Raw genomic sequence first — 27,137 nt, forward strand, 5'->3', positions numbered from 1 at the left:
CCAACTGTTAATATTAGACATTTGCTGGGGTAAAGTGTGAAAAGACCAGTAACTAGCATTGCTGATTAATCACTAGAAGGATCTTCTTTGTGTATTTTTTTCACACCATCAGAAGAGCACTTGCCATATTTTGGAGTGCACTGCTGTTTCTTGGACTTGGTACACTGGGCCAACATGATATTTTCAGCCTGTAAAGGAATATTTAAATTTATTTTCAGGTTAATTGACATATCCTGTTTATTTAAATTAACTGCCATTTATACATAACATTTTATTGGTATTTTCATGATCATAAAACCAAGATGTTCTATGATTACTATTAAGCATAATGCCAATTAAAACCAGAAGACCAAGCTTGGTAGTCTACACTGAATGCTGAGTTAGTGACAATTAGAATCTTTGCTTAAAGACAAAGGAGCTGTGACAGGAGCTGTTGATGTCTCTTTCTATACATTCAATCATTGTATTTTCCTAATTTTCTATCATTGCCACAAAACATCCATCTTCCTTGAGGACTTTGGGACACCCAGGAAGATGCTTGTTTTAGTATTTGTTTCTGGGCTTCTATTTAGAAGCTTACTTTCCCTCCAAGAGCAAGCAAGCTATTGCTATTCTTATTTTTGGTGCAGCAACACTGATGGCCTTGAAGAAGGTCTCCCTGGTATCTTCAGACCAGAACAGGGGTACATCACAGCTCCTGCTTTTTCCTAATCATTTTGAGTTTAGCTTTTTTGGGAAGGGGTTTGTAAGGTAGAACTGAGTTTTTCAATAGAGGTGTTCAAATGAATTTCAGATGGCTGAAAGGTCTTTCATCAGGACCCTTTTCTTCATGCTTCTTCCTTGCACTGAAGGGCTCAGAAAGAAAACTGGCAACAAGCTGCTATGTTCTCCAGCCGCCTTGGTCCCCTGCCATCATGGGTACTACCTCAGGCATTGTCCTACATGTGCCTTCCCAAGCAGGTAGGCTGCAATGGTGAGCTGACTATTATTCCCACTGCTCTGGGATGCTGGTGCTGGCCCCAGTCTGGCAGGGTCTAGATGTGATTTCCCTATGGAGAGGCAACAGAGGGGTGTGATGGGAATTTCAGAAGGAGTTTCTGCTGAGCTGACTGGTCCCACTGGCACCAGTTCATCTTTGGCTGCTCATGCCTGGCTTCTGTGGGAGTGGAAGAAGATAATCTCTTGGTATTTTTGAATTATCTCCCTGTCGGTAGCTGCTCTCAGAGCACCCCTCTTTGAGTTTTGCGCAATGACTCATGTCCATAGGCAAAAAACTCAACACAGCTGTGAGAGATGGTGAGAGGCTGTGTACCCCATCACCCTGCCTTAGTGTTGGCTTCAGTGTTGTCTGGTTTTCAAATCAAACTTAGATTTCATTAGCTGAAATGTACTTTGCCTCTGTTTAGCCTGCGTTTTAAGGTGAAGCTTGAGGTTGTAGAGTTACTGGTTCTCTGATCTAGGTGAAAACTTCTGTGTAAGTCTCAGAAGTTGTTCTCAAAGACACTGGATCAGATGTAAAGCAACTTAAAGTCAAATATGAAAAGGCAGTGCACAGGAGTTTTAATGCAGAGTGCAGCCTGTTTCCCAATAGCAAGGGCAGGAGCTCAGCCTGAAGCATAAGCTGAAATGAGCTATGTCTTGCCATATGGCTTTCAAGCTATGGTTTGTGCCATCTGTCTGTTCTGTCCTTCAGCATCTGTGTTTTCAGATTCTGAGGCTGGTGCTTTATATAAAGTAGAAAAAGGGAGTGTAGTATTCTAGGACACCAAAACAATAATATGAATAACTGTATGAAACTAGTCTTATCAGAAAATGAACATTACAACTCATTACTATGCAAAACATTTTTCTTATATGCCCCTAATATTGCACCTCAGATTAATTTGAGGAGGGGGTGTGTGGCGTGTGTGTGTACTTTATTACTACAGAGAACAATTTCTCCTAAAATAAGAGGACCTCATCCATATCTTACTATGGATGAGGCACGCTAGTTATTCTCTTCCTCTCATCCATCTATTACTCCTTCTCATTATGTGCTTACATGCATAATTCATACAGTCGACATCCAAGTGTGTTTGCAGGAAACTGCTTAGATAGCAGCACCAATTTGTGTATGACACACAATGGAATTTATTTTTGTATTTCAACAGAAGAGATGATTATCAGTTGGGAATGAAAGTGCAAAATAATTGAATGCATGCTTTTTCCATATATATATAACCCATTTCCCACTGTGAAAAATGGTCCTTGCTCTTTTCAAGGGTGTTTGAGACAGGAGGCAGTCAGATAACTGTATTAAAAGCAAAAGATTATAGATTTTGAGAAACTAATTTAATCAGCTTATAGTGGTTTGCAATTGCTCTTACTTTGTAAATGCATGGTGTGGCTTTTGTGTTGTGTGCTTGCATTGCTTTTAATGACAAAAAAGGCCCAGTGCTATGAAACTCAGGGTTAAACAAACAACTTCAGTCAATATTCCCTTACCTTTTAAGCACCAGAGAACAAGCGAGAGGTGCAAAAACCAGAATGAATATTGTGCTGAAGCAAAGGCCAGTCATGAAACCTTCAAATTCTCCTTTATCTGATGGGAAATGGAGAGATTGAATCAGCTTTATGGTATCAAGCACAGAAAGACTATTTTCCTACACAAGAGAAATATTTCAAACAGAAGTTAAACGTTACACATGTTGTGGGATGCCTGTAAGTGAAACCTAGTTAAAACAAGACCCGTGTTTTCTGGGGGGGTCTGAGGCTTTCAGGTTTGTATTTTTAAATACCTAGACTTATGTGCTGAATTATTAACCCCACTATTCAAAGATAAACACATTACAAAACCCAAAATATTCCTAATCCCCATGCTATTATGTGAGCTCTACATTATTTAACAGGATCCTAATGCAGGTCTGACTTCATGAGAACTAGTTGAGTGAAAGTGTTTTTCAATCTCTTTCAGGTTTTAGTAGCAGGGCTTGGGTTTTTTGGTGAGATCCTACCTGGCCCCGATAATAAAAATATGGTTTGTGTGATTGGTAGGTGCCACACTTTCCCTATTTGATACATTGAGACAATTTTATCTGCAGTCAGCTATTTGTCAATCCTTGCAGCAAACCTACATCTCCTATTGCCTGTGTTAATACCTGCTTGAGATAACTTCTCATCACACCCCTAAAGGAGATAAAGTGCTTAAAACTTTACTGAAGGTTGATAAAGTCCTGCTCACTGTGAGCAGGGAGAGCAGTGCTGCTCACACAGGAACCACAGCAGTCTGTCGTCTAAAGAGTGGGCTGGGTTGAGGCGTTCTTTACAGATAGCTAAATCAAAAGGTTCAGAATAACTCCAGGAAAGTGTGGTCAGTATATGATTGTGTTGCAGATAGTGACAAGCCATATTTGCAAGAAGGCCACTTGCTTTTTCTTTTCCTTCCCATCTACCAACAAAACTTTTTTGAATCAGCTACTTAATTTTGCTTTAAATGGTACTTAAAAACCTGCAGATTGCTTTGTTGCAGAAAAAGCTTTTACGACAAAGAAACCTGAGGTTGTTTTAATGGATTAAGTAACATATGAAATGTTGGGGAGGGGGAAAATATTAATTGTAATGCTTAGATTCAGTGTAATTACTTAAATTTTCAAAATGTTGCATTAACTCTGCATTTTTGTAACTTCCTTGAAAGATTCAATCCTATCCTCTGTATGTTCAATATCCTATTCTATCTGTTCAATAGGATACATGGAATAAAGTCCTGCAGAAAACCTGCAGTGGAGACACTTTAATTTCTTGTGTTGATGGGAGAAAGGATTGGGGGTGGGGGGCACAAAGACTTTTGATTCTAAGGAATATTTTTAATTTATTTTACTTTTCTTTCTGCTTCACATTTTTGACTATTCAGCTGTTTGTATTTACACCTCCATCACTTAATACAGAAAAGCTGTAGCCATTTGCATACTTCTGTCTCTGAATATCACAGGTTACTTTTCCTGTGCCTGATACCATCTTGGCTTGTTCTTTTATTTTCTTTTTTTTTGTTTAGAAAGCTCCAATTGAATGAAGCTGTGGTAAAACTGAAAAAAGTCTACTGCAATGTCAGATTTAGTTAAACTGATAAGCTGCTAAAAATGTCTGAGAAGCCATGTTTAGGCAACCCTATATGACTGTGAATTATGAGACTTCATAAATGTAAGTGTATTGATCTTAGCCTATCCAGGCACCCTTGAAAAATAAAACTTTTGCCAGCAAACTGTAGAACTTGTTTCATAATATGTACTTAAATCATTAAAACACAGGATACTTTGATTAGCTGTCACCCACAACAGGAGCAATTGAAAAAGACTTCTATTTTTTAATGGTTAATGGCTTAGGGAACTGGAAACCAATTTTACATGATTGCTCAGGGGTTTGCCAAGAGCAAAGAATAGTGAACCTCCTTAGTCACAAGCAGAATATTTAAAATAATGAAATCTATGACAGGAGTCAGTAATAAATAAAGGTATGTGCATATAGCTAGTATAAAAAGGTCAGAAAACATTTCAGCTAAGTCTTTCCTGCATGTTAGGTAATGAAGTACAGGCAGAGTTTTCTGTGATGCATAGTTTACCTGACACAAAGGAATAACTTTGTGTGTTTGCAGTCAGTAACTAAGGACTGAATAATAAATTTCCTGCATGGGTACTTTGTTACTCCCTGAAAAGTAGGAAAGGGTAGAGAATAATGGGATATAAAGGATTGATGCTGGGTAACACAGATGCATAGAGCTTCCACAGTACCGTATTTTGGAGTGCTGAAAATTTGTGAATGAGTTGGAGGTCCTTCACCCGCATTAGTGAATCCTGAAATCTGCACACGGTAGCTGGTTTTTTCCTTCAGTCTGGTAAGATGGTAGCTTGTGGTAGAAGAATTGAGAGTGACAACTGAAAAGCAAGAGGGGATGGGGAAGATGATTAGATGAACTCTGATGGTTGAATCTGTATCAGTGTAGCTGACTGGGGAAAAGGCAAAATTTCTGTGCCTTAATCTATACCTGGAGGAAGCCACACCTTGCAGATATTCTTTGGATGGGCACAAGATTTCCCAAAAGTACTTATTTATGTTTTAAATCTGGAGGTAAAATGCATGAGCCTTTAACACACTAAGGATGTTTAGGTGGTGAATGCAGAAGGCTGTGTATACTGCATGACAGGAAAACACACCTAACAACCTGAACAGTGGTTTTCATGTTGACTGTAACAATTGACATAAGGACTAAACCCTATCACATGCTTTACTTTCACTCTAGTAGTCAGTAGCTGTTCACCTTAATTAATACCAGTGCTATTATTATTCTGTACAGAAATAGGTCTGTGCATTCTGCTTCACCTACTTTAAAGGGCTTTCAGCTCAATGTTTTTCTTCTGATGGTGCAGTGACTTTTCCCCTAGCCAGAATAATCAACCAGCGATGCTGTAGTACGCTGTAGGGCAGAATTACTTTTCAATTTTGCCACTGTGAATTTAAGATCTTCATAGAAATGAAGAAATCTTGTTGAAATGGTGCTGCAGCCTTGTAGGCTTCTTTTCCCAAGATTCTCTGATAAAATTATTCTTTCTGCCTGGGAAACATGGAGATCAAGTGTCATGTCAGAGAATCACAGAACTGTTAGTTTGGAAAAGACCTCTGCAGATCAGGGCAAAGGAAAAAAAACCTCATAATTAAATTCAGTCCTGGACACTACCCTTCCATCTCCTCTTATGCTTTCTTATAGGTATTTGGGTGGAATAGGGCCCCTGAAGATGGTGCTTACTTGAAGCTTTTGTCACTTTTTGTACCCTCTGAAGGCTTAGGCCAATATGAATTATAGAATGCTTGCTGTTCTTCGCCATGTCTTTGGTGCTATTTGTCTCCCATAGCATGCCTTTAATTTTATTTGAAAGTCAGTATGTGCAAAGTCAATGTATTATTATTTACGGCAAGAAGACTTTACACTTATCAAAAGGAGTATGGGGATTTTTCTTTTTTTATTTCTTTTTTAACTCAAGTGGTTCAAGTTCACAACTATTTATTTCAGTGTGTAGAAGTTTCATCATTTGTAGGCAAACACAAAAGCTACCTATTTAAGATAAAATTTCTAAAAATGAAATAAATGTGTCTTTGAAAATGGGTGAGAAATACAAACCGTATTCCCTTCTAATTGAGTTCAAAAAAGAAGTGTATAATTTCTTAAGTCCTACAGAAAACCTCAGAGTTGAGCTTGTCTGAGTTGTAATGAAACATAAAAGTTTTGTGACTGAAGACTTAACAGCTCAGAAATACTGACAGCATATATCTTCCTTTCAGCATTACTAAAGAATTCTTCAGCAGAAGAATCAGAATTTAGAACTGTAATTTTTAAGGAAATATTTTCTTACCAATATTTAATACAAAATGATACCTAAAAGACTCAGAGGACCATTCTGAACATTAAAACCATAACCAGTAACTGACCTTTGAGAGGGCTTAATTCCCACAGAAATGTAAGAAACTCAGTACTGTGCTGCAACAGCACTTAATTGTTTGTATGAATCTTTTCTGTCATGACTGAGCTGCTGCTTTGTTCTGAGCAGCAGTGACTTACCCAGAGACTTTTTCCTAGATGTGTCTGTGTAGCTGATCCTGTATCCCTGGAGAAAGCCCAGACAGTCTTCAGCAGCTATTTGGGTCCACTTCACAAGTGCAGAATGCTTTGTGATATTCAGGATTGTCACATTAGCAGGACCTGTCCTAGGAACTTGAAAATCAGATAAGAATTTAAGCTCTACAACAATACTTATGCAATAGACATACAAGACTAAAACCTAGCTACTTCTTTGGCAGTTCTTTGCCTGATCCTAGATGTCATAAATCTAACATCAGGGTGAAAGATAAAGGAGAGATCTTAGTGAGTAAAACCCCCTCATCTTAAATAATACCGAAGTAGGAAGAAACTGTAACTGTCTTATTACTCCAACAACCACAGCCTTAATCATTTCAACTTGAAATATAAGACACTTCCAAATTGGGATTGGAAAATCTTGGGATTGGAAAATCTGACTTTGGACACAGTTACTAACTCTGAGACACTCTTTTTGTTATTTTGGTAATGTCTTATGTAATAATAATATTTCTGTGGACCTGTCAGTAAGGAACAACATTCAGGTCATTCACTGCCAGAGCATAACTGCTAGAACCAAAGGCAATGCTAACTGGACAATGCTGTTAAACCACCTGGAAAAGAAATTTGATGTAAATTGCTGCAGATAGGAAACAAGAAGAAATATGAAAGATGAGGTCATACAAAGGGGAGGAATACCTCCTTCAACTGAGTAAAAGTGGGTCACTCCAAAAGTCTTTTCATGTCCTGTGAAACTTTCACACTGACACACATCAGATGCATGTACCATTATTTTGTACAACTTAAATGGCTGAAAATTGTCTGGAAAACAAATAAAGGTACATCAGAGTTCATTGAAAAGTTAGAAATTACAAAGAAGGGCAGGAGAGACAACAACTGTGTAGTTTTTCTGTGTAGTTGTTACTTTCTGAGTTTCAAAACATAGTATAAGTTTATGGTGTTTTACACTGACTACCAAATATGTGCATCCCTCTTTGTTGTCTCTAGATGGTTACCACAAACATTTCAAAAGCAGAATGAGATATAACTTTTCTTTTAAAAGGTGCCAGACCTAGTTGTAGTCTCTCTCTGAAAGGCTTGAGCTCCTAAAGGAGAAGGGAACTAAAATGGCTGTAGATAACTTAGTGCAAGGACCAGTATTTCCCCCTCAGCCATCATATTTAAAAGCAAGCAGAACAACTAGATGTAATGTGGCAATGTGGATGTTGCAGAAGGACCAAGGAAAACAGTGCCTTCATTTGTAGAACTCTGAAGCTAAATGTTCTTTATTGTACATAAATGCCAGTCCCGCATGGTCTTTGCAAGTGTCTCCTACATGATTTTAATCAAGATTTCTGATGATTGTCATGTAAATGATCCTTGGCTGCAGCTCATCATGCCTACCTTGGTCAGCAGAATATCTTTGGTTTTCAGAAGGACAGACATTGGGGTAAAAAACTTATCTAAGGGAGACTAAAGAGCAGCTCATAGTTAAAGTTAAGCTTACCTAGACTCAAGAGAAATATTTTATTTTTGCTTTTAAAGCCAGTAGTGTTTAGGTCTCCCTGGGATGTGGGCAAGGAAAGATATCATACCAGCAACAGCAGCTTACATTTCTTGCTCAGCTGTGACCAGAAGAATCCTACTAAAACCTCTTCATTTTGTCTGCCTCGGGGTTACTAAAAATTGGATGATCTCAGTGCTGGACAGAGATAAGAGTTGCACTTATCTGTAATTTCAGTTTGCTCTTAAAAACAGGGCGGTTGTTGTTACCTAGTGTGAAATTTCCAGTAGCTGTAGTTACTATTTTCATGCGCATATCTTCTTTGCCCATGCCCCAGTCAACCACAAAACATTTTGGATTGTATTCTGGAGTCCAGGTGACAACTGCGCTAGTTCCCTGGTGTTTGACATGGATTTGGCCAGGCATGTCTGTGAACAAATATACCATTAGAGATCAATAAACAGGAAAGCAGCTTTCTCTTCTCTTGACTGCTTTCTCTCTTTTGCTCTTTTTCAAAGATTATTCAATACATAGTTATCACTGCAGCTAATGTAGTAAGTTTTACATGATTATGTCAGTAAAGGAAACTCAGCATCTAGTACTTTGCAATGGTGTATGGGAATCGAGTGTTAGCTGCTGCTCATGAGCTTTTATTTCCCAAAATTGGAAAAGGAGAAATGGCTGTTCCAAGTCTTAGGAAAAGGAAGCCTGATGTTGCTAAATAACCTCCTGTGAGCAACTATTAACTGCTATACATAGACATAAAGCAACTGTGAGGTAGTGCTTACCTGTGGGAGGGAGAGAAGGGGCTAATTGTGGATTTTAGCCATATAATTTCATATTCCATATACTTTGCATTTTCTGCAAGGATGTTAAACATTTTGACATTTTAAAAGACAGATTATTTAAATAATAGGAAAGACCTTCTGACTGAAACTAAGGGCACAAAAGAACAACCTGTTATTTTGGAGTAAGAATTGGATCTTGCGACAGCCAAGATCATCTCCTGTCTGAAAACCAGTATAATAAAGTCAGATTAAAGAAAATAGCTGTACTAGCTGAAAAGTTGTGCATGCTGAGAAGGACTGCACTTAATACAAGTATCTTCTGCTAACTCATGATAGATACAGCAAACCTGCATATAAGTACAACCAAGTCTGAAACGTGTGTCTGAGAAGATCCATGAAGAACAGGCTGAGAGGTTCAGTAAATAAGTAGCTGTCAACTGAAAGATGGCTTAAGGTAGAAGTATATAATTCATCAGAAGGGAGGGAAAGCAGTCAAACATAGGGCATAACCAAATTGCTATGTCTTTGAAGGGCAAGGAGAGCAGAATGAGGGGAGTGTGTTAGAAAACCATGGAATCATAGAATGGTTTGTGCTAGAAGGGACATTGAAGATCATCTCATTCCAACTCCCTGGCAACAGTTGCTCAAACCACGTTGCTCAAAGCCCATCCAACCTGGCCTTGTACACTTCCAGGTATGGGGCAGCCACATGTCATTGTATCTATTCTGAATCTCCCCTCTTCTATTTTAAAACCATTATCCCTTGTCCTGTTGCAACAGGTCCTACTAAAAAGACTGTCCTTACCACTAACTGAACTAGAGAAGCTTTTTTTGTTGCCTTTGCTATTCCTGATCAGATTATTCTGCCAGAGCTTTAGCTTACCTAACATGATCCCTGGGTTCTCAGACAATTTTCCTGTATTCCTCCCAGGCTACCTGTCCCTGCTTCCACCCTGTATAGGTTTCCGTATTGTGTCTGAGTTTGTCCAGGAACTCCTTGTTTCGGGAAAAATAAATTACTTGCAGCTGTCTGGAGACTAACAAAGGCACTTGCACACTTACACATGCTATAGGTTAATTTAAGAAAAAAAAATGAATCTTACTATGGAAGAGAGAGGTTTTCTTTTATTGCAATAGATGTACATCTGAGAATGAAGACCTTAGGCCCCTTGTAGGAGAGGATATGGCTCGAGACCATCTTAAGAACCTGAACGTACACAAGTCCATGGGACCTGATGAAATCCATCCATGGGTCCTGAAGGAGATGACAAATGAAGTTGCTAAGCCACTCTGCATCATATTTGAAAAATCATGGCAGTCAGGTGAAATTCCCGATGACTGGAAAAAGGGAAATATAATCCCCATTTTCAAGAAGGGTAGAATGGATGATCCAGGGGACTACAGATCAATCAGTCTCACCTCCGTGCCTGGCAAAACCTTGGAGCACATTCTCCTGGAAGGCATGCTAAGACACATGAAAAATAACAAGATGCTTGGTGACAGCCAGCATGGCTTTACTAAGGGGAAATCCTGCCTGACCAATTTGGTGACCTTCTATGATGGGGCTACAGAACTGATGGACAGGGGTGGTGCAGTTGATGTCATCTACCTGGACTTGTGCAAAGCGTTCCACACTTTCCCACATGACATCCTTGTCTCTAAATTGGAGAGACATCAATTTGATAGGTGGACCACTCGGTGGATAAAGAACTGGCTGGATGGTCGCACTCAAAGAGTTGTGGTCAACGGTTCAATGTCCAGCTGGAGACCAGTAACAAGTGGTGTCCCTCAGGGATCGGTGTTGGGACTGGTCTTGTTCAACATATTTGTCGCTGACATGGACAGTGGGATTGAGTGCGCCCTCACCAAGTTTGCCAATGACACCAAGCTGTGTGGTTCGGTTGATATGCTGGAGGGAAGGAATGCCATCCAGAGGGACCTTGACATGCTTGTGAGGTGGGCTGATGCCAACCTCATGAAGTTTAACCATGCCAAGTGCAAGGTCCTAGACTTGGGTCAAAGCAATCCCAGGCACAGCTACAGGTTGAGCAGAGAAGAGATTCAGAGCAGCCCTGCAGAGGAGGACTTGGGGGTGTTAGTCAATGAGAAACTGAATGTGAGCCAATTTCAGTGTGCGCTTGCAGCCCAGAAAGCCAACCATACTCTGGGCTGCATTAAAAGAAACGTGACCAGCAAGTTAAAGAAGATGATCCTGCCCCTCTACTCTGCTCTCATGAGACCTCACTTGGAGTACTGTGTACAGTTCTGGCGTCCTCAACATAAAAAGGACATGGAACTGTTGGAACAAGTCCAGAGGAGGCCACAAGGATAATCAGGGGACTGGAGCACCTCCCATATGAAGACAGGCTGAGAAAGTTGGAGCTGTTCAGCCTGGAGAAGAGAAGGCTGCGTGGAGACCTCATAGCATCCTTCCCCTATCTGAAGGGGGCCTACAGGGATGCTGGGGAGAGACTCTTCATTAGGGACTGTAGTGATAGGACAAGGGGTAACGGGTTCAAATTTAAGCAGAGAAGGTTTAGACAGGATATAAGGAAGAAATTCTTTACTGTAAGGGTGGTGAGGTACTGGAATGGGTTGCCCGGGGAGGTTGTGAATGCTCCATCCCTGGCAATGTTCAAGGCCAGGTTGGATGAAGCCTTGCATGGCATGCTTTAGTGTGAGCTGTCCCTGTCTGTGGCAGGGGATTTGGAACTAGATGATCTTAAGGTCCTTTCCAACCCTAACTGTTCTATGAGGGCCACAAGGATGATCAGGGGACTGGAGCACCTCCCATATGAAGATAGGCTGAGAACGCTGAGGCTGTTCAGCCTGCAGAAGAGAAGGCTGCGTGGAGACCTCATAGCAGCCTTCCAGTATTTCAAGGGGACCTACAGGGATGCTGGTGGGGGACTATTCATTAGGGACTGTAGTGATAGGACAAGGGGTAATAGGTTGAAACTTAAACAGCAGAGGTTTAGATTGGATATATAAGGAAGAAATTCTTTACTGTGAGGGTGGTGAGGTGCTGGAATGGGTTGCCCAGGGAGGTTGTGAATGCTACATCCCTGGCAGTGTTCAAGGCCAGGCTGGATGAAGCCTTGGGTGATATGGTTTAGTGTTAGGTGTCCCTGCCCGTGGCAGGGGGGTTGGAACTAGATGATCTTAAGGTCATTTCCAGCCCTAACTATTCTATGATGCTATGATTCTATGATCCTATAAACTAGCTTATAAGAAAAAAAAATGTTAAATTGTTTGTTTGTGTTTTTTTAATGAAAATAACTGTGTATTTAAGCATCACAATAGCTTACATCTTCACTGGAATATGACATGTACATTCTCCCTATTGCTCCCACCACGTACCAGCAGCAATAATACTGAAAGAAAGGACAGTAGCAGGTCTTTTAATAGTTACTTAGCTTTAAAATATTAGATTTGCACATCATTCTGCAAACTTTGTTTAAACTGCTGGCATCTACTTAACTTTGATGACCCTTCTTTTGATAGGTAGATCTAGCACATAGCTATTTCTCTAGCTTGAGAAAATGGGAAGTGATGAACAAAATGTTAAATTGCTTAGTCCCTTTGTCAACTTTTATTGAAATTGTTTCTTAGGAAACAGTATTAACTCTTGCTATGCAAAAATATCAGACTAAAAATATTCAAGAAAATACTTAACCCTGTCCCAAAGACTGGCAAAAGGTATATTACAGATTGCACATAAAACTTCCCTATTGCTCTAATGAATGAATGATAAATTAAGTACCTGTTGCACAGAATTCTGGGACGATGTAGATGGCTTGTGGAGATTCTCCTGCTTGATTATAGGCAGAAATATTAACTCTGTAATAAGCCATGGAAATATTTACAAGAACTTTTCTGTCCTTTAGAAGGATGCGATTTGGTGAATCACTGCAGCTGTTGGGTATTCTTTCCACATCGATGTAATATCCAAGGATATTCTCACTCTGTGTTACCTAGTAAGAGAAAAAAGATTATTATTCTATAAATATTATTATGTTCTGCACAGAAAAATCAAGAGGAATTGAATTGTAAAACCGAATTGTCACCTTTGATGCAGGGGATAAAATCATACTGTTTTAGTTAGGTTATTAGGAATCAATGAAGCAGAGCATTTCCTTAAAATTATGAGCAAACTTAAATTTAGGGGATTTAAGCATGGTATTGTTTTGCTTAATTGAGATCTTAGTTATGTGTATCCAATTAGTAATAACAGCAGTGAAGCAGCTGTAACATTCTCTACATTTCAGTGGAACGTACCCCTCAGAATTAGGAACTTGAAAGTTAATGAGAGGTGTTTAATTGCAATTCATGCCTCTGGGAATCTTCATCTACTAGGCTTTGTTAGGCATCTGGTCTCTTTGAGGATAAATGCTAGTAATTACACTACAACTTCAGAACACATTTTGTATCCACTGATAAACATTTTTAGATAGTGATGGTTCACATGTTATTTTACTGTACTAATCTTCACGACAGATTGGAAAATGAGTGCTTAGAAATGGAAATTACTGTGATCTAGACAGAAACCGAACTTCATACATGAAAGTCTGTGAATTCTGCAAGGATTATTTCTGATATCAAGATTGTCTGTTAATTCTTGGTACGAAATTAATAGTGTGAAGATGGTACAAAGCTGAGAAATTGGGTTATGTTACTGGAATTATTGGATGCTTTTGGAGTAACATAAACAGGATGACAATTTAAAAAAACAGAGATGCCTGTGTTGAGAGGAATTTCTGATAAAGTTGGAGGTTCTTTAAATGGAAACAAGTTTTTCCCAGGATAAAGAGGGAAGAATTATTGCCATTATTTGAAGCTCTGGTAAAGCTATTGGGAGAAGAGTGTTATGGTTCTCTCATCAGGCTTTGAAACTGGAAAATGTTTCTGTGTAGGAGAAATAATTTCCAGGGTATGTGAAATTATGAGGTCTACTGCACAAGACGAAACTAGTAGAATTTAGCTTTTTTAGTTTAGCAAATTGAGATCAGAAAAAGTTAGCACCTCTCTATATTGTGTAGTCCTGCAGGAGGTCCCGTGTTATATGCAGCCATGAAAGCAATACATGTTGCCTGATCAGGTGTTTAGAGCTGAAGTCTGCATCCTCTGCCTGCTGATCCAAACTATGTAGAGGCTGTTAACTGAACATTAGCAAAAACAGAGGAATGATGGCTAGCCGACATATCTCTAAGCTGTGTGATTTGTTTCAGACCAGCTTAAACAAGTATGGCAGCAGAGTTGAAGATTTTCTTTTTCCATCTACATTTAACATGTTAATTATTGAGTTCCCTCCTTCCCTCTGCTCCTTTGATGTTTGTTGAAGCCATTTGGATTTGAACCCTATTTTGTATAATAGACTAGTATAAGTATTATCCTGAATGAAGATCATAGCCCTGATTCTATATTTAATATTGCTTTTTTTAACAAAAGCATTTAGATAGAGAATAATTTATTCTCTTGACATTTAAATTGGCATGTACAGTCTATTGCTTGGTCACAAAATGAATAATTTAGTGTGCAGCTTTGCCTTTTTATCAGTAGATAAGGGGAAAAGGGGATCTCTTATGCTTATCAGAAGATGTCTATTTCCTCTGCTGCCTTTTCTTTCCGTTGACAAAAGTGCACAGGGTAACTACAGAACTTTCCAATTCTGATATTTTAAAACTCTGCAGAGTCTGTCCTTTCTGTCAGGGTTTTTCCCTATGTCAAACTTCCTGGAGTTTGTAGACACTCCTTCTCTCAGAATTTAGATAAAATTAATTAGTTTCCAAGGAAACGCCTCTAGTACACCTTGTTCATTGAAATAGTCTGTGTGCCCACTGACTGTGTATTCAAGACTGACAGTTGTTAATTTCTTACCAAGAGAACTTCAGCCAGTAAAGCTGTTGTAGTCAGTCAGCTGACGAACTCCCGCTGCAGAAATGGGCATGCCTCTGATGTGTAGGTTTGAAGTTATGATGTCACTATGGGAAACATGCAGTTTGAAGCTGCTCTTATAAGCCAGAGGCTCTTTTTCCATCCCTATTATAATGTATTTGCACTTCTGAATTAGTAAATTAGTAGATTTACAAAACTTTTCTAAAAGGTTTTGATCCCTTGAGAATAGGGATGCTCCTCATGAACATGTGAAACACAAGGTATGTCACCTGTACGTGTTAAAGACTCAGGCTCATTCTAGGAAAAGTGGCAAACTTGAGGCACACCTATTTTTAATGCAAGCTGGGAAGAATCTTTATTCTAGTCAATGATTTTGAGCATAGAGACTGCTGGTTTAATAGTTTTTAAAATTTATAAGTTGGTGTGTTTTTTTCCTTTCTCATTTTGAGCACCTAAAATACCACCATAAAAATACAGGGAATCCTGAAGTAAGACTACAGTATTCAATGCCTTCTGCTTATACAGTAGTCTCATTATGATGAGAAAGTCTATTTTTTTCCTACAAAGTAATAAATTAATAGCATGGACATATAGAAGGTACTCAGACTCAAAGTGAACATTACCTCCCACTTCAGAAGAACACTTCTTCTGCCTGGAGCAATTTCTGTAGTTGCATTGTATGATATTCTTGGCTTGTTCAAAAGTTCTGGTAAATGTGGAAAAAGATGGAAACATGCACTGATATAAATCAATATGAACATCATATTTTCAACAATATCTGACAATGCTATTTCATATATACAAGATTTTAAGAGGCTTTTACATTCATGCTTATTCCCGGTAGAACAAAACTATATTTCACTTACTGTGAGGGACCAAAATCTCTTTACTCCAAATGCAAATACAGTAGAGACCATCCTTGGCTATGCATCTAAGCTGAACAATGTATGAAGACATAGCATTTACATTCGAAATGGTGACATTGACAGCACTGCTTTTGACAGGCACCTAAAAACAAATGATTTTTAATTTATGTGTCAGCAATAAAACAGAATCTTATATTAACTGATTTCTCAGTCAAGAACCAGCCACCTGACTGCAAGCCAAAAGTAGGGGTCCCTGTTCATCAATGAAGATTTACTACACATTTTAGCCAATGCTTTTCTTTCAAGACAATACCCTCTGTTTCATGATCTGTTCAGTCACAATATACAAGCAACAGTTTAGGTCTAAATATTGCTTTTAAAATAAATTAGGCATTATATATAATGAAAAATAATCTTACCTAATTTACCTAATAAATTTGCCTTGTTGGCATTCTGAAGAACAAGATGTTAAGGTCAAATTAAATATTAAAAAAGATACCTTTATTCTCAAATGTTACAGTATGTCTAAATAGATCCATATGGCTGATGTGATATGGAGTGAGCATGGCTGAATAGAATGTGTGGCTGCCTATGCCTTAGCACCACAGAAGTGGTGTGCATCTGCAGCTGATGATGGCACTGGACTTACAGTAACTGTAAAGGGAACAGAGATAGTCTTCAAACAAAGACATCACCTGTGTCTGAGAAAATACCTGGGCTGAAAACTGTGGGAGAAAATATGATAGAAAACTGTTGCTTTATGCTTGAACTCTTTTACACTTTTCCCCAGATGTCCATTGGTTGCCACCATTGGAGCACAGTATCCTGCATTACGTGGACTTTTGGTCCACGTGTTGTAACATTTTTTGGTAAAAGTGCTATTGCAGATTGAAATATTTGGTTTAGCATTTGTCTGCTGTAAAGTTTTGTTTTCTTAATGATATGAAATTCCTAAAAAAGCCTATCAAAGAACCAAAGCCAAAAACAAACAAAAAAAAACCCTAACAAAACAACCCAGCTCTTCTCTTTGTTTTTTTTTTTTTGCAGTGCTTTCTTTTTTTTTTTTTTTTAATTCAAATTAATTAATTAACTTCTGTGTCAGTGTATCTACTGCTCCAACCAGACCTTTATTTCACATAACCCTCTTCAAGTGATAACCACCAGTGGCGGTCGTAATGCACCATTGACTAAGTCTGGGACTAAGTCTGGATTCAGCTGCACCTGAGCTCCCCTCAGGAAGGAGTTTAGAATACAACGGGGGCTATTCCTGAACCTCATGACTCAATGGGAAGGCCTCCCTGATAGTTTTGTCTAACCCTGTCTTCTATGCAGTAAATACTCAAGTGTACCTTGACATCAAAACTTGTTCAATCACTATTACATTTACTATCAGGCTTTGTTAAATTGCAGTTTTATATCAATAACATATTGCTACTCTCTTTTGTGGCTGAAGTGACACACTTCACTTGTAACAAATTGATTTATTCAATAATTTGGCAAGTAGTACCACTGGTTATTTAAGGAGGTATGAAGTGGATTTGAGTTCCAACTTCTCAGAAAAATGGGCTCATGACAACTGATATAATTGGAAAGCTGTTACCCTAAGCATTCCCAGAGCCACGATTCAAGGTCAGCCTGCTGAAGACTCCCAGAAATTAGATAACAGTGAAAGGAAGGGGCCTATTTCAAATCCTCCAGCACCAGTCCTCAGCAGGGGACACAACCTCTTCCTTCCCCTTAGGGAGGAACTTCAGGGCCTGAATCAAAAAACGCAGAGTAATGCCAGAAGGCAATTTGCTTTCCTGTCTGGACAGTGGAGGCTTATCAGAATGCAAGTGGTGATGGCCCATATGTTTTAATTCCAGTTGGTCCTCAGGGATAATTGGTGGAATTTTTAATAGATAGGGAAGCACAAATTTCAATACTAACACAAGAAGATAGTTTTGAAGAATATACTTCAATATACTGAAAATGTATTGAGAAGCTGGCCATGCAGTCCAGGTGGTTAAGATCAGTGGTCCGAAGGAAGCAAGTGTTGTTTGTTAAACTGCCAAGGTGAATTTATGGCTCCTGGTCAAGAAGTGTACGGCTTCTACTCCCCCACTCAAAAATTACTAATGTACCACAATAACTGACTTCTGCTGTGGCATTGAATGGAATTTCTGGAGATTTGAAGAATTGACAAATGACATCCAGAACCCATTCCCCATGTAAGTCACCTGTCCAGCCAGTTGGAAACCAAGCAGGAGGTAGCACTTAACAGTTGACTGTCAACACCTGAATGCTAATACAGCCCTGCTAACAGCTGCTGTACCAAACACTCCGAACTTACAACTACTTTGCAAGCAGCTGAAGCTGCACAACCATGGATGGCAGCATTAGATGTAAAAGATACGTTCTTTATGCATCCCCTAATGTGTGATAGAGAAGTTTTCTCTTTGGAGGGAAGAGTACATACTTTTAACAGATTCCCACAGGGGTATTAACATTCACCCATAATTGCTCATGCCACACTTGCAGAACTTTTACAGTCTCACTCCCCAAGGATGTGAAACTGTAACAATATATAGATGATATTCTGATTGGAGGAACTTCCCCTGAGAAGGTGGCAAAAGCAGTAGCAGCAGTATGGCAAGCACTAAATGAAGCAGAAACTGATATTCCACATGGAAGATCTCAGCTACCAAGTAAAGAAGTAAAATTTTTAAATACTTGGTGGATAGCAGGCAGTGAAGTGATTGCTCCAGATACCTAAAGAAAAACAAAAAAGCTGCCAATGCCCCAGTCAAGGAAGGAGTTACAACAGTTAATGGGAACTTCAAAATATTGGAGGAAGCATGTACTTGGGTTTCTATCACTTCCCATCCATTATACTCACTCTTGTGGACAGGCAAATCCTGGGAGTCAATATTAGAACATAGAAAGGAGGTCAAAACTCTAACTGAAGAATAATCATAACCCAACGGGGTTTCACTCAACAAGCTACTTACAGTAACCTGTTCCAAATTAGTCTCAGTGGGCCAAAACAATCTATTTTTTAGCTTAACCACATTTAAAGAAACAAAACAATGATACTCTGAATGGGAAAAAGGTGACATGCTGTTCTATATTTTGTTGTGTAAGACTATTAATCCAGACAATTTAGGATCTGTTAGAACAAGCCTGAGATCTTTGTGAGGTTTGCCTACAGATTATCTGCATGCTGTGCCTCCTTGCTATTCATGTTGTGTATTCTCTGCAGTAGCATCCTGTCAATGTCCTGCGTATGTGATATGTACTGAGCTGATAATAAGGCACCTCATGTTCTCAAACGATTTTCATCTGTAAGTACATACCAGTGTCCACTGAGTGGATTCTGCGACTGCCTCTCTGTACCTCAGCTCATATACTGTAGGAGTTGCAGGCAGGTCCCACTTTACTACTAGTTGGTTTGTGATCTGATGAGCATTTATGTTCAATGGTGTCAAGCACTTCCCTAAAATGAGGAACATACAGCTGTTGTAAATACAAGAGAAGGATGAAGGTTTTGGTAATTATGTCTGTCAGGTGTGGTTTATAAAAAATAAAAGGCTTGGCACAGAATACTGAACACTGAAAGACTTTTAAAAGACTGAAAATAATTACTTAATCTTTATGGTATCAACAAAACAGGGTTGATCCTCCTGTCTTTCTTTTGTGAATACTTCTACTTATTTCAGAAAGACCCTTTTTCTAGACAGGTGCTAACCTGACTGAGTCTGAAAGACAAAACAAAAATAACAAAAGTACCTATATTTGTGGATTGTACAAAAAATTTCCAGGACATCTTCCAATTTCAGCAACTGCTTTAGCTGTGCAATTTTAAGTGCAAATACATTTTAGTCTGCCTCTCTAATAAACACAAAGTGGCCATAAGCCTCTGAGGAGGTCATAGGGATAATTTGGTTTGTACTGGTAGTTCCCTGTGGCAATAAGGAGCACTGCTTTTTCTTGGACTGTGATTTTTTTGGAAGTTTTGGAAAGCTCTCAAAGTTATCTCAGTGATCAGATACTGTAGGGAATGTTTAAATAAACATCTGAAGGACATAGTTGATAAGATTTACCTTTTTTTTTTTTTATATCTCCCCTGCAGCACCATGTAATGGGTAACCGGCCTTCAAAAAGAGTTAAACTTTGAAAAGGTTTCTCAAAAATGTTAATGCTCTGTGACAAGGATTCCTTAAGTGTATGGTACTGAGTCAACCGGCTCTTCATAAACCAATAAAGATGTTCAGTAAACCATTAAAGAGAGCACAGGAAACTGGTTAAGCACTGTACACAAGTATCAGTATATATTTTTCTGGCTACAACTATTTCCTAGTCTGGCAAATGATTTGAAGTAAAACTCTTCTCCCATAAAAGCTGGTAGACTTCTGCTATTGACTTCAGTAAAGATTTCTTCCAAGGAAGCCAAACTGCAGCTTAGCTCTCTGGACCCATAGAAATACCAAGTGTATATTGGGAGCTATAATTTTGGAAATAATCTTTACGAAAATGCTGCCAGTGCTTCAGCTTGGGTCTGCAATGACACAATTCATGAAGCCACTCTACCTGCTTTGCTTGGTGTAACTGAGATCTTCTTTCCTTTCACACAGCTGTCATGGGCATAATTGACTGCTAACCAAATTGATGCAGATCGCTTCATGTAGAGATTCTTTCGTTCTATCGTGATGGAAGTTGATGACGTGTTTCGTTGGAAAAGTTTTGGTATTCTGTCCCTTTGGAGAAAATGAAGCAGAATGTAAACCAAACATTTTACTGGATTAAATTTACTCATTCCTGCTTCAGAACACAATTTTACAACAATTAATAGTTTTCCAGGTACCTATAAACAAAATTCAGTATCTTGAAATCTTGCAGATGTGGCCTGAGCAGCTTAAAAGAGTAAAGGTAATTCCAGTACCCTAGTAAATCTAGCAAATTTGCACATGCAAATCTTTGTTGCATGGTAGAATACTGTTAAATTCCTTAAACTTGCAAGGCACAGCATGATATAAGACAAAACCTGTTTGTCATTCTTTTGTACATACAGTGAGATGTAAAGAAGGTATAAAATTAGGTTAGAAATTATTTATAAAGTCTACCTGCCACCTACCACAGGAGCACCTAAAATTCCCCTTGAACAGCAGAATTTCCCAGTTAACTGAAATTATCACAAAGGTATGAAAAATTTCTTGCAAGTTATATGCTTGCTTTCTGACTTTGTTTCTTCAAAACATCAGAGTTTTACATATGTATTTAAATGACACCTCAGTCCTCAGCACTGTAGACTTCTCCTGGTATACCTAATGCACACAGCACAGGAAGTGCAAGAGGTTTAAGTCCTCACACAGGAGGTTGTTCCTGTGCTGACTAGATTTCTTTCCCTACCTCTCTCTCATTTACTCGCTGCCACACAAAGTACAGGCTTTTTTTAAGGTTAAAGTTGTGCCAGTTGAATGTTCTTAAAGAAATGGGTCAGCATACAAATAGCCTACCTACATATTTCAAGCATTAAATGTGCTGATCATGATACAGTATTTAATAACTGAACAAAACTACTTGAAGGTTTCCCTGTCTGCTGCTTCAGTCTATCTGTGAATCAGCCATTAATATTTCAAAGCATGACTTTGAATGCTTGGTTGGAACTCCTCTGTGGGAGTATTTTTCTTTAATCCTTTTCTTCCTGACAACTAATTCATAAAGAACAAGGATAAGGAACAATTTCAATGTCAGACTGATGTTACCTGCAGAAAGAGGTGATGTCCTCTTCCACACAAACAAAAGCTGTTTCAGCCTTTTTTTTTGTTTTCCTCTTATCCCAGTAAGGGATGAAAGGAAGTTTTTCTTTAAGACAACTGGGTTGAAGTGTTGGAGACTTAGGTTCAAGACCTACCTCCAGGTTGGGAAAATCAACCACTCTATAAGGCAATTGCCTCCCTACTCTCCTACCCACCTCCTTTTTCACACTTTCTTCTGCCTTCTCTGATCATGACATCAACCCTGCAGCCTAGGAACAGTACAGTCTGATTTTGGCTGAGGACTCTTAACAGCAACTAGCTTATAAATACTTGGTTTGATAATATCTCTATAGAAGCAAAGCTGTTTCACAGGTGTTTCTCCACTTCGAAGAAATCAGGATGCCTGAAAGCCCCAGGGGGCAAGACAACAAAAGCAGTGGGATTTGGTGCTTACTGCAGCTTGGTGCCTGCTGCTATCTTCAGTGGGAAAATATTGAGGGTCATGGAGGGGACTAACCCCAGCCCTGAGGTGATTGCTTTGCTCCTCTGCAGTGTGCAGAAGATCACTCTTGTGAATTTCCCAGTGTAGTGACAATGCTTCTAACCACAGCTCTTATTTAAATTGAGAGTGATGAGTTATGTGGCAAAATAATCGGCAATGAGTATCAGAATCTGCCAACGTCATACGATGTGGTACTCTGTGTACCCCATAATATGGTCTCACTGTAAAGATCATCTCTTCTGATCTTAGTTCTCTATTTCTAACATACCTTAATCTCATGAGAGATCCCAAGTACGGAGAAAAAAAAAAAAAGAGAAAAATCCACCTTGTAATGCAGGTACTGGCACAGAAATCTGCTTACTTTTATTTATTTTTAATAGACTAATGGGCAGGTATTGATTTAATCTGCCCATACATTGGCTTCTTCATTGTAGCTTTCTCAAGAAAGATAATCAGTTTAAGATTAAGCCTACAAGCTCATTCCACCCATTAAACCAGTACTTGATAACTCAGAATTGCAAGAAAATACTTTAAATTCTGTTATTCTTATGTGCCACATCTGACATCTCCTTGGGTACATGGTATAAGACAATATACAAAGTATAATAAAAAACAGCTTAGTTTTGTTTTTTGTGTGTTTTGCATGCGTTAGTGTTGAATATTCAATGCAAGTCAACAGATGCAAATAAAAGAAATTGATTAAAGTGCTATTTGGCAATAGTGTTTCAAACAACGTGTGGGAGTAATGGAAAGATGTATAAATGACTCTTTGTACTGCGTTTGCATGTCAAGGTTTTGGTAGTGGGGGGACTATCGGGTGTCTCCTGCTAGAAGCTGCTAGAAGCTTCCCCTGCATCCAACCGAGCCAGTGCCATCCAGCTCCAGGATGAGGAACTGCAGCCTGTTTGAAGGACTCACACTGAAGTTCATGGAGGATTCTCTTGTGGGAGGGATCCCACACTGGAGCAGGGGATGAGTGTGAGGAGAAAGAAGTAGCAGAGACAGCATGTGATAAATTTACCACAACCAACATTCCCATCCCCCTGTGCTGCTGGGGAGGGGAGCAGGTAGAAAAATAGGGAGTGAAATTGAACCTGAGAAGAAAGGACGGGTGGAGAGCAGGTGTTTTAATGTTTGGTTTTATTACTTATTATCCTACTCTGATTTGGTTGGTAATAAATTAGATCACTTTCTCCAAGTTGAGGCTATTTTGACCAGGAAAATCTTGTTCCATGAGCTTTTTGTTATATTTTCTTTCCCTTGTCCAGCTAAGGAGGGGGAGTGATAGACCAGCTTTGGTAGGCATCTGGTGTCTAGCCAGGGTCAACCCACCATACTCTTACCAAATCAATATGTACTGGTAAAATGTGAAGACAGATTTTGGCCAGTATTGTGTAACAACCTACAATGTGATGAAATATGTTGGAGCGAAGCTCTAACAGGCAGGAATCATGCTGAACAGCAATGTAACAGCTTTTCATTTTCTGAAATGACTTTTTAGTCTTACCATTTTAAGAAGATGGTATAATTAATTGTATTTGGAGTACTGGGTACTGGTAGCCAGGTACAGGTTAGATCGTCACTTAATTCTTTGTAGCATACCAATTCGTTGTCCCAGTCTGCAAGATGAAAATATGAAGACTAGAAAAGTCCCATCACAGGCAACTGCTTACCACTAATCAATGCAAGGTGACTTGAAGCAAACCCAAATACAAAACAGGCTATACCCTTCTATGCAACAAAATAAGAACTAGCTGTGTGAGTCCTTATACCGTGTTTACTCTCAGGCAAGTAGTTCACTAATGTTTAGAACAAGGCACAGGAAGATTAAACCTTATCAGTCCTAATGTTTCCAACTAAAACCTAGTTTTCCTGCATGAAAGTAGAAAGGGATAATTCTTCATGTGTGTTACGATGCCATTACCAGCAGTTACGTACCCAACAACATAGTGCTGAAATGCTTGTTATGGCATTTCCTACAGCTTTGCTACGGTTACATATTTGAACTGTGCTTCTCTCCTATGATAGTGACATCTTGCTTGCTGCTTGCCTCTGAACTTATTTAAAGCTAATTTTTTTTCTTTTTTTCAGTTCTTAACAAAATATCTGTTATACTGCTGAAAACACTATTGCATTATTTAGCACAAAAAATGCAGAAATAAATTACATATATTAAAGGAAGCATCAGAGCTTTTGGCATTCTGCTTCAAGGAAAGTTATTGCAAAGTAATCTTGAACCAGATGACAAAATTACTGTGAACATCTGCCATAAGAGACCTTAGATTTTTATCTCCCAGCTTTGCTCCGGTTTCACACTGTTCTCATCTGACACACAGTGCCTGTCAAGACTGTTTCTGGAAGTGCTCGAATGCTTGCTGAAATCTGTACAAAGCTTTGGCTTGTGGGGGTTTACTCTGGGTCTGTGGAGCAAGCCCCATCCCTGGAGGAGCTGCTGTGACCTGGAAACCCTGGAGAACAGAACTGGAAGCATCTGCCTTGCCTGGAAGGCACTGCTCACCTGCAAGAGCATAAACCAGGACTGGCTCTGCTTGAGCAGCTTATTGATTGTTAAACACAAATTTGTAGACATTTCTGAAAGTATAGGCTAGAACTCCCCACTTCTCTTGTGAAGCATCTTAGAAATAAATTCCATGCAACTGAGTTGGGGGAAAAAAGGAGTGAAGGACTGCATTTTAGTAACACTAAGGGCTAATGTGATGTTTCAGAAATTTTCAGCTGTCAAGAATTGCTTTAGAATTTCTTGCAAAGCATTATACACTGCAGTTTAGGGCTAATTCTCAACAGTAGAATCAAATGGCTTGGTTCCAAAATCACTCCAAACCCATCAGTCCTCTCTATCTGGAGTTCAGAATAATGCACTATTGCTGGAGAAAAACAGTATGTTTCTTACACTACCAGCTTCATAAAGATCACATTATAAAGTAGTAGGAGCATAAGTTTATGTATAAAATGATTTGTGCTTAATTTTTTTAAAGAAAAATATGGGAGTTTTATGCAACTGAACATACACATTTTTTAACTGAAGGAAAGTAAAACACAGAAGACATTCTTAAAGGAACTTATTTTTGGTCTTTAGCGGTTAAGCTTATTTCTGTTTCAAAAATCTCTTATCAGTAACAGTAGTGATAAAATATGACTGTTCTGCTTTTGCTCTACATCTGACTGTCTGAACCGTTAGTTCAGAAGAATTAGCTATGATGTCTTAGAGTACCACCCACACCTTTACAAAAAGACCCTGGGTTTTTTTTCTCTTCAGAAAAGTAGATCAGGATCTCAACAGGTACAGGATACTTAAGGTGATAAAAGTGACTTTTTCTTGATGAGTAGACTCACATGTCCTTTATTTCTCTTAGGCTTAATGAGTTGCCAATAGGCCTATTGATTTTGACTAAGAAATGTTTTGCTACTGGGTAAGTAACTATGCATATCTCTGAGTTGGTGTCACAGCACAGTTATGGCTATGAAATAAAAGGTCAGTCCTCTTTTCCACAGTCAGAGTATCCCCAGTATTCTTTTCATCATTCAGATGGCAGCTGTATATTTAAAAGTTGATTTGGACAAAAAAGAGTGTCAGATGAGTACAACTCAGACCTTAGTACCCTCACACTGTGTCACTTCCTCTCTCTTATTAAAAGAAATGTGCTTTTTTAATAGGGCTATGTTGCATCAATTTAGGTGTGTGCAACTTCCTTTCAGGAAGGTGAAGATCAGTTTTTCCTTGTTTCTACAGCAATGTGAATAATTGTTGAATTATTTGCTTTCCTACTCTGATGACCAGCCACATCTTGGCTGTCTCACCCATACACATAGTGCTCTAAAAACTGGGGAAAGTGGCAACTGCCCTCATATTCTTCTCCTGTTTTACCCTGAATTAAGCCTTTCAGTTACTTTGTGTTTCTTTTTTTGTTCTTGTTCTATAAAATAAACACCTGAAAACAAATGCTTTTTGAACTGCTGCAATACTTTATATCAATATATTTGTAACATACTGCTTCCAAAACTACTTGAAATAACAGTTTTGGAGAGGATAACAAGAAGGAAATATTTTGACTCTTCCACTAAATTTCTACTAACTTCTTCCTCAAATTATTTATATTAACTGAGATCCAAATGGTTACCACTGTGTTACAGACTTCTGCTTACAGAAGAATGCGGGTTGTATTTTGCCTCATGCTCCCAGTCTTTCAAAAAAACTCTGGCTTTCTCTATGAGATGATGGTGTTAGAACAGACAAAGAAGAAAATAACAGATTCTATGTGTGGAAATAGTGTGTAAGGTCAGCTAACACATCAATGTACTGCCCTACTGCCAGTATACTAAATTCTGCGTTACTTTCTCCATATAAACATATTGAATGCTGCACACTTTATGTTTTCACTTGTTCTATTTGTGGGAATTAGTCCACGTGCATATTCAGTTCTGTCTTAGTGGGTTTTTTTTTTGTTTGTTTTATTGTGCTGCTTCCACTTAAACAACATGTGTATTAGTACTTCCCAGACTAAGAACAGTACTAGTCCTGTACCATGACTGTGCTCCAAGAGGTATGCGAAGAAAGAAAAAAAATGTTCTCTGTTCTAAAGACATCTCAGTTTCTTTTTCTTTAGAAAAGAATAATAATCTCCACTGAAATGTGTTGGGCTGGCCCTTTTTGCCATTAACAGTAACGTATCAGTTAAATGTAAAGCATCAACAATTGTCACACATAAACATTACACATTGCACTGTCTTTTGAAACTGGTGTTGCTCTTGAGACAAACTGTCTCAAGACAGTGTGAGGTGATCCCAGCTCCATCTCATCAGGCAGGGTCTCTGGTGCCTGTACACAAGGGTGCTGGTGTCATCCCTTTGCCCCTTGATCAGTCCATCCAGCAGGGTCCCCATTCAACAGTGATGTTCATCTGTGCAATTAAGTAAGATATTATTTGAGAAGTATTTACCCACCTGGGAGCTGCTGGCAGAATGGGAAACCCTGGGTTATGCAGTTGCAGGAATCTGGGAAATAAAAAGCTATTGTTCAACAAGATAGCGGCAATAGAGATAGCAAAAAAAATGTTACTGGCTGTTGTTTCTCCCACCTACAGAAATTAATTCAGTCATGATTTTGGCTGTACAGTGAGTGGCACTAAGAATTTTTACTATTTATATACATTAGTAAGTTATGAAGCACATGAAAACTTACCTGTTGCAAATAAAAAGATAGCAGCAAGCAGAGAGTTGTTCAT

At 38.8% G+C, this 27,137-nt stretch overlaps 1 protein-coding gene across 1 annotated transcript; it reads right to left on the bottom strand.

Annotated features, from left to right (window-relative positions):
* Nucleotides 1-100: 100 nt before the first annotated feature.
* LOC106023529 (interleukin-31 receptor subunit alpha-like) lies at nt 101-27,137 on the bottom strand. Its single transcript, XM_031051592.2, has 14 exons — nt 27,095-27,137; nt 26,857-26,907; nt 23,402-23,513; nt 20,224-20,390; nt 18,990-19,129; nt 15,655-15,796; nt 15,412-15,494; nt 12,657-12,867; nt 8,375-8,533; nt 7,301-7,423; nt 6,587-6,739; nt 4,764-4,907; nt 2,485-2,581; nt 101-188 (listed from the first exon to the last, which is right to left on the bottom strand). The coding sequence occupies exons 1-14, from the start codon at nt 27,135-27,137 to the stop codon at nt 101-103; spliced, it is 1,713 nt and encodes a 570-aa protein (XP_030907452.2).

This window comes from Melopsittacus undulatus, chromosome Z, assembly GCF_012275295.1.
Source record: "Melopsittacus undulatus isolate bMelUnd1 chromosome Z, bMelUnd1.mat.Z, whole genome shotgun sequence".
NCBI lineage: Eukaryota > Metazoa > Chordata > Aves > Psittaciformes > Psittaculidae > Melopsittacus > Melopsittacus undulatus.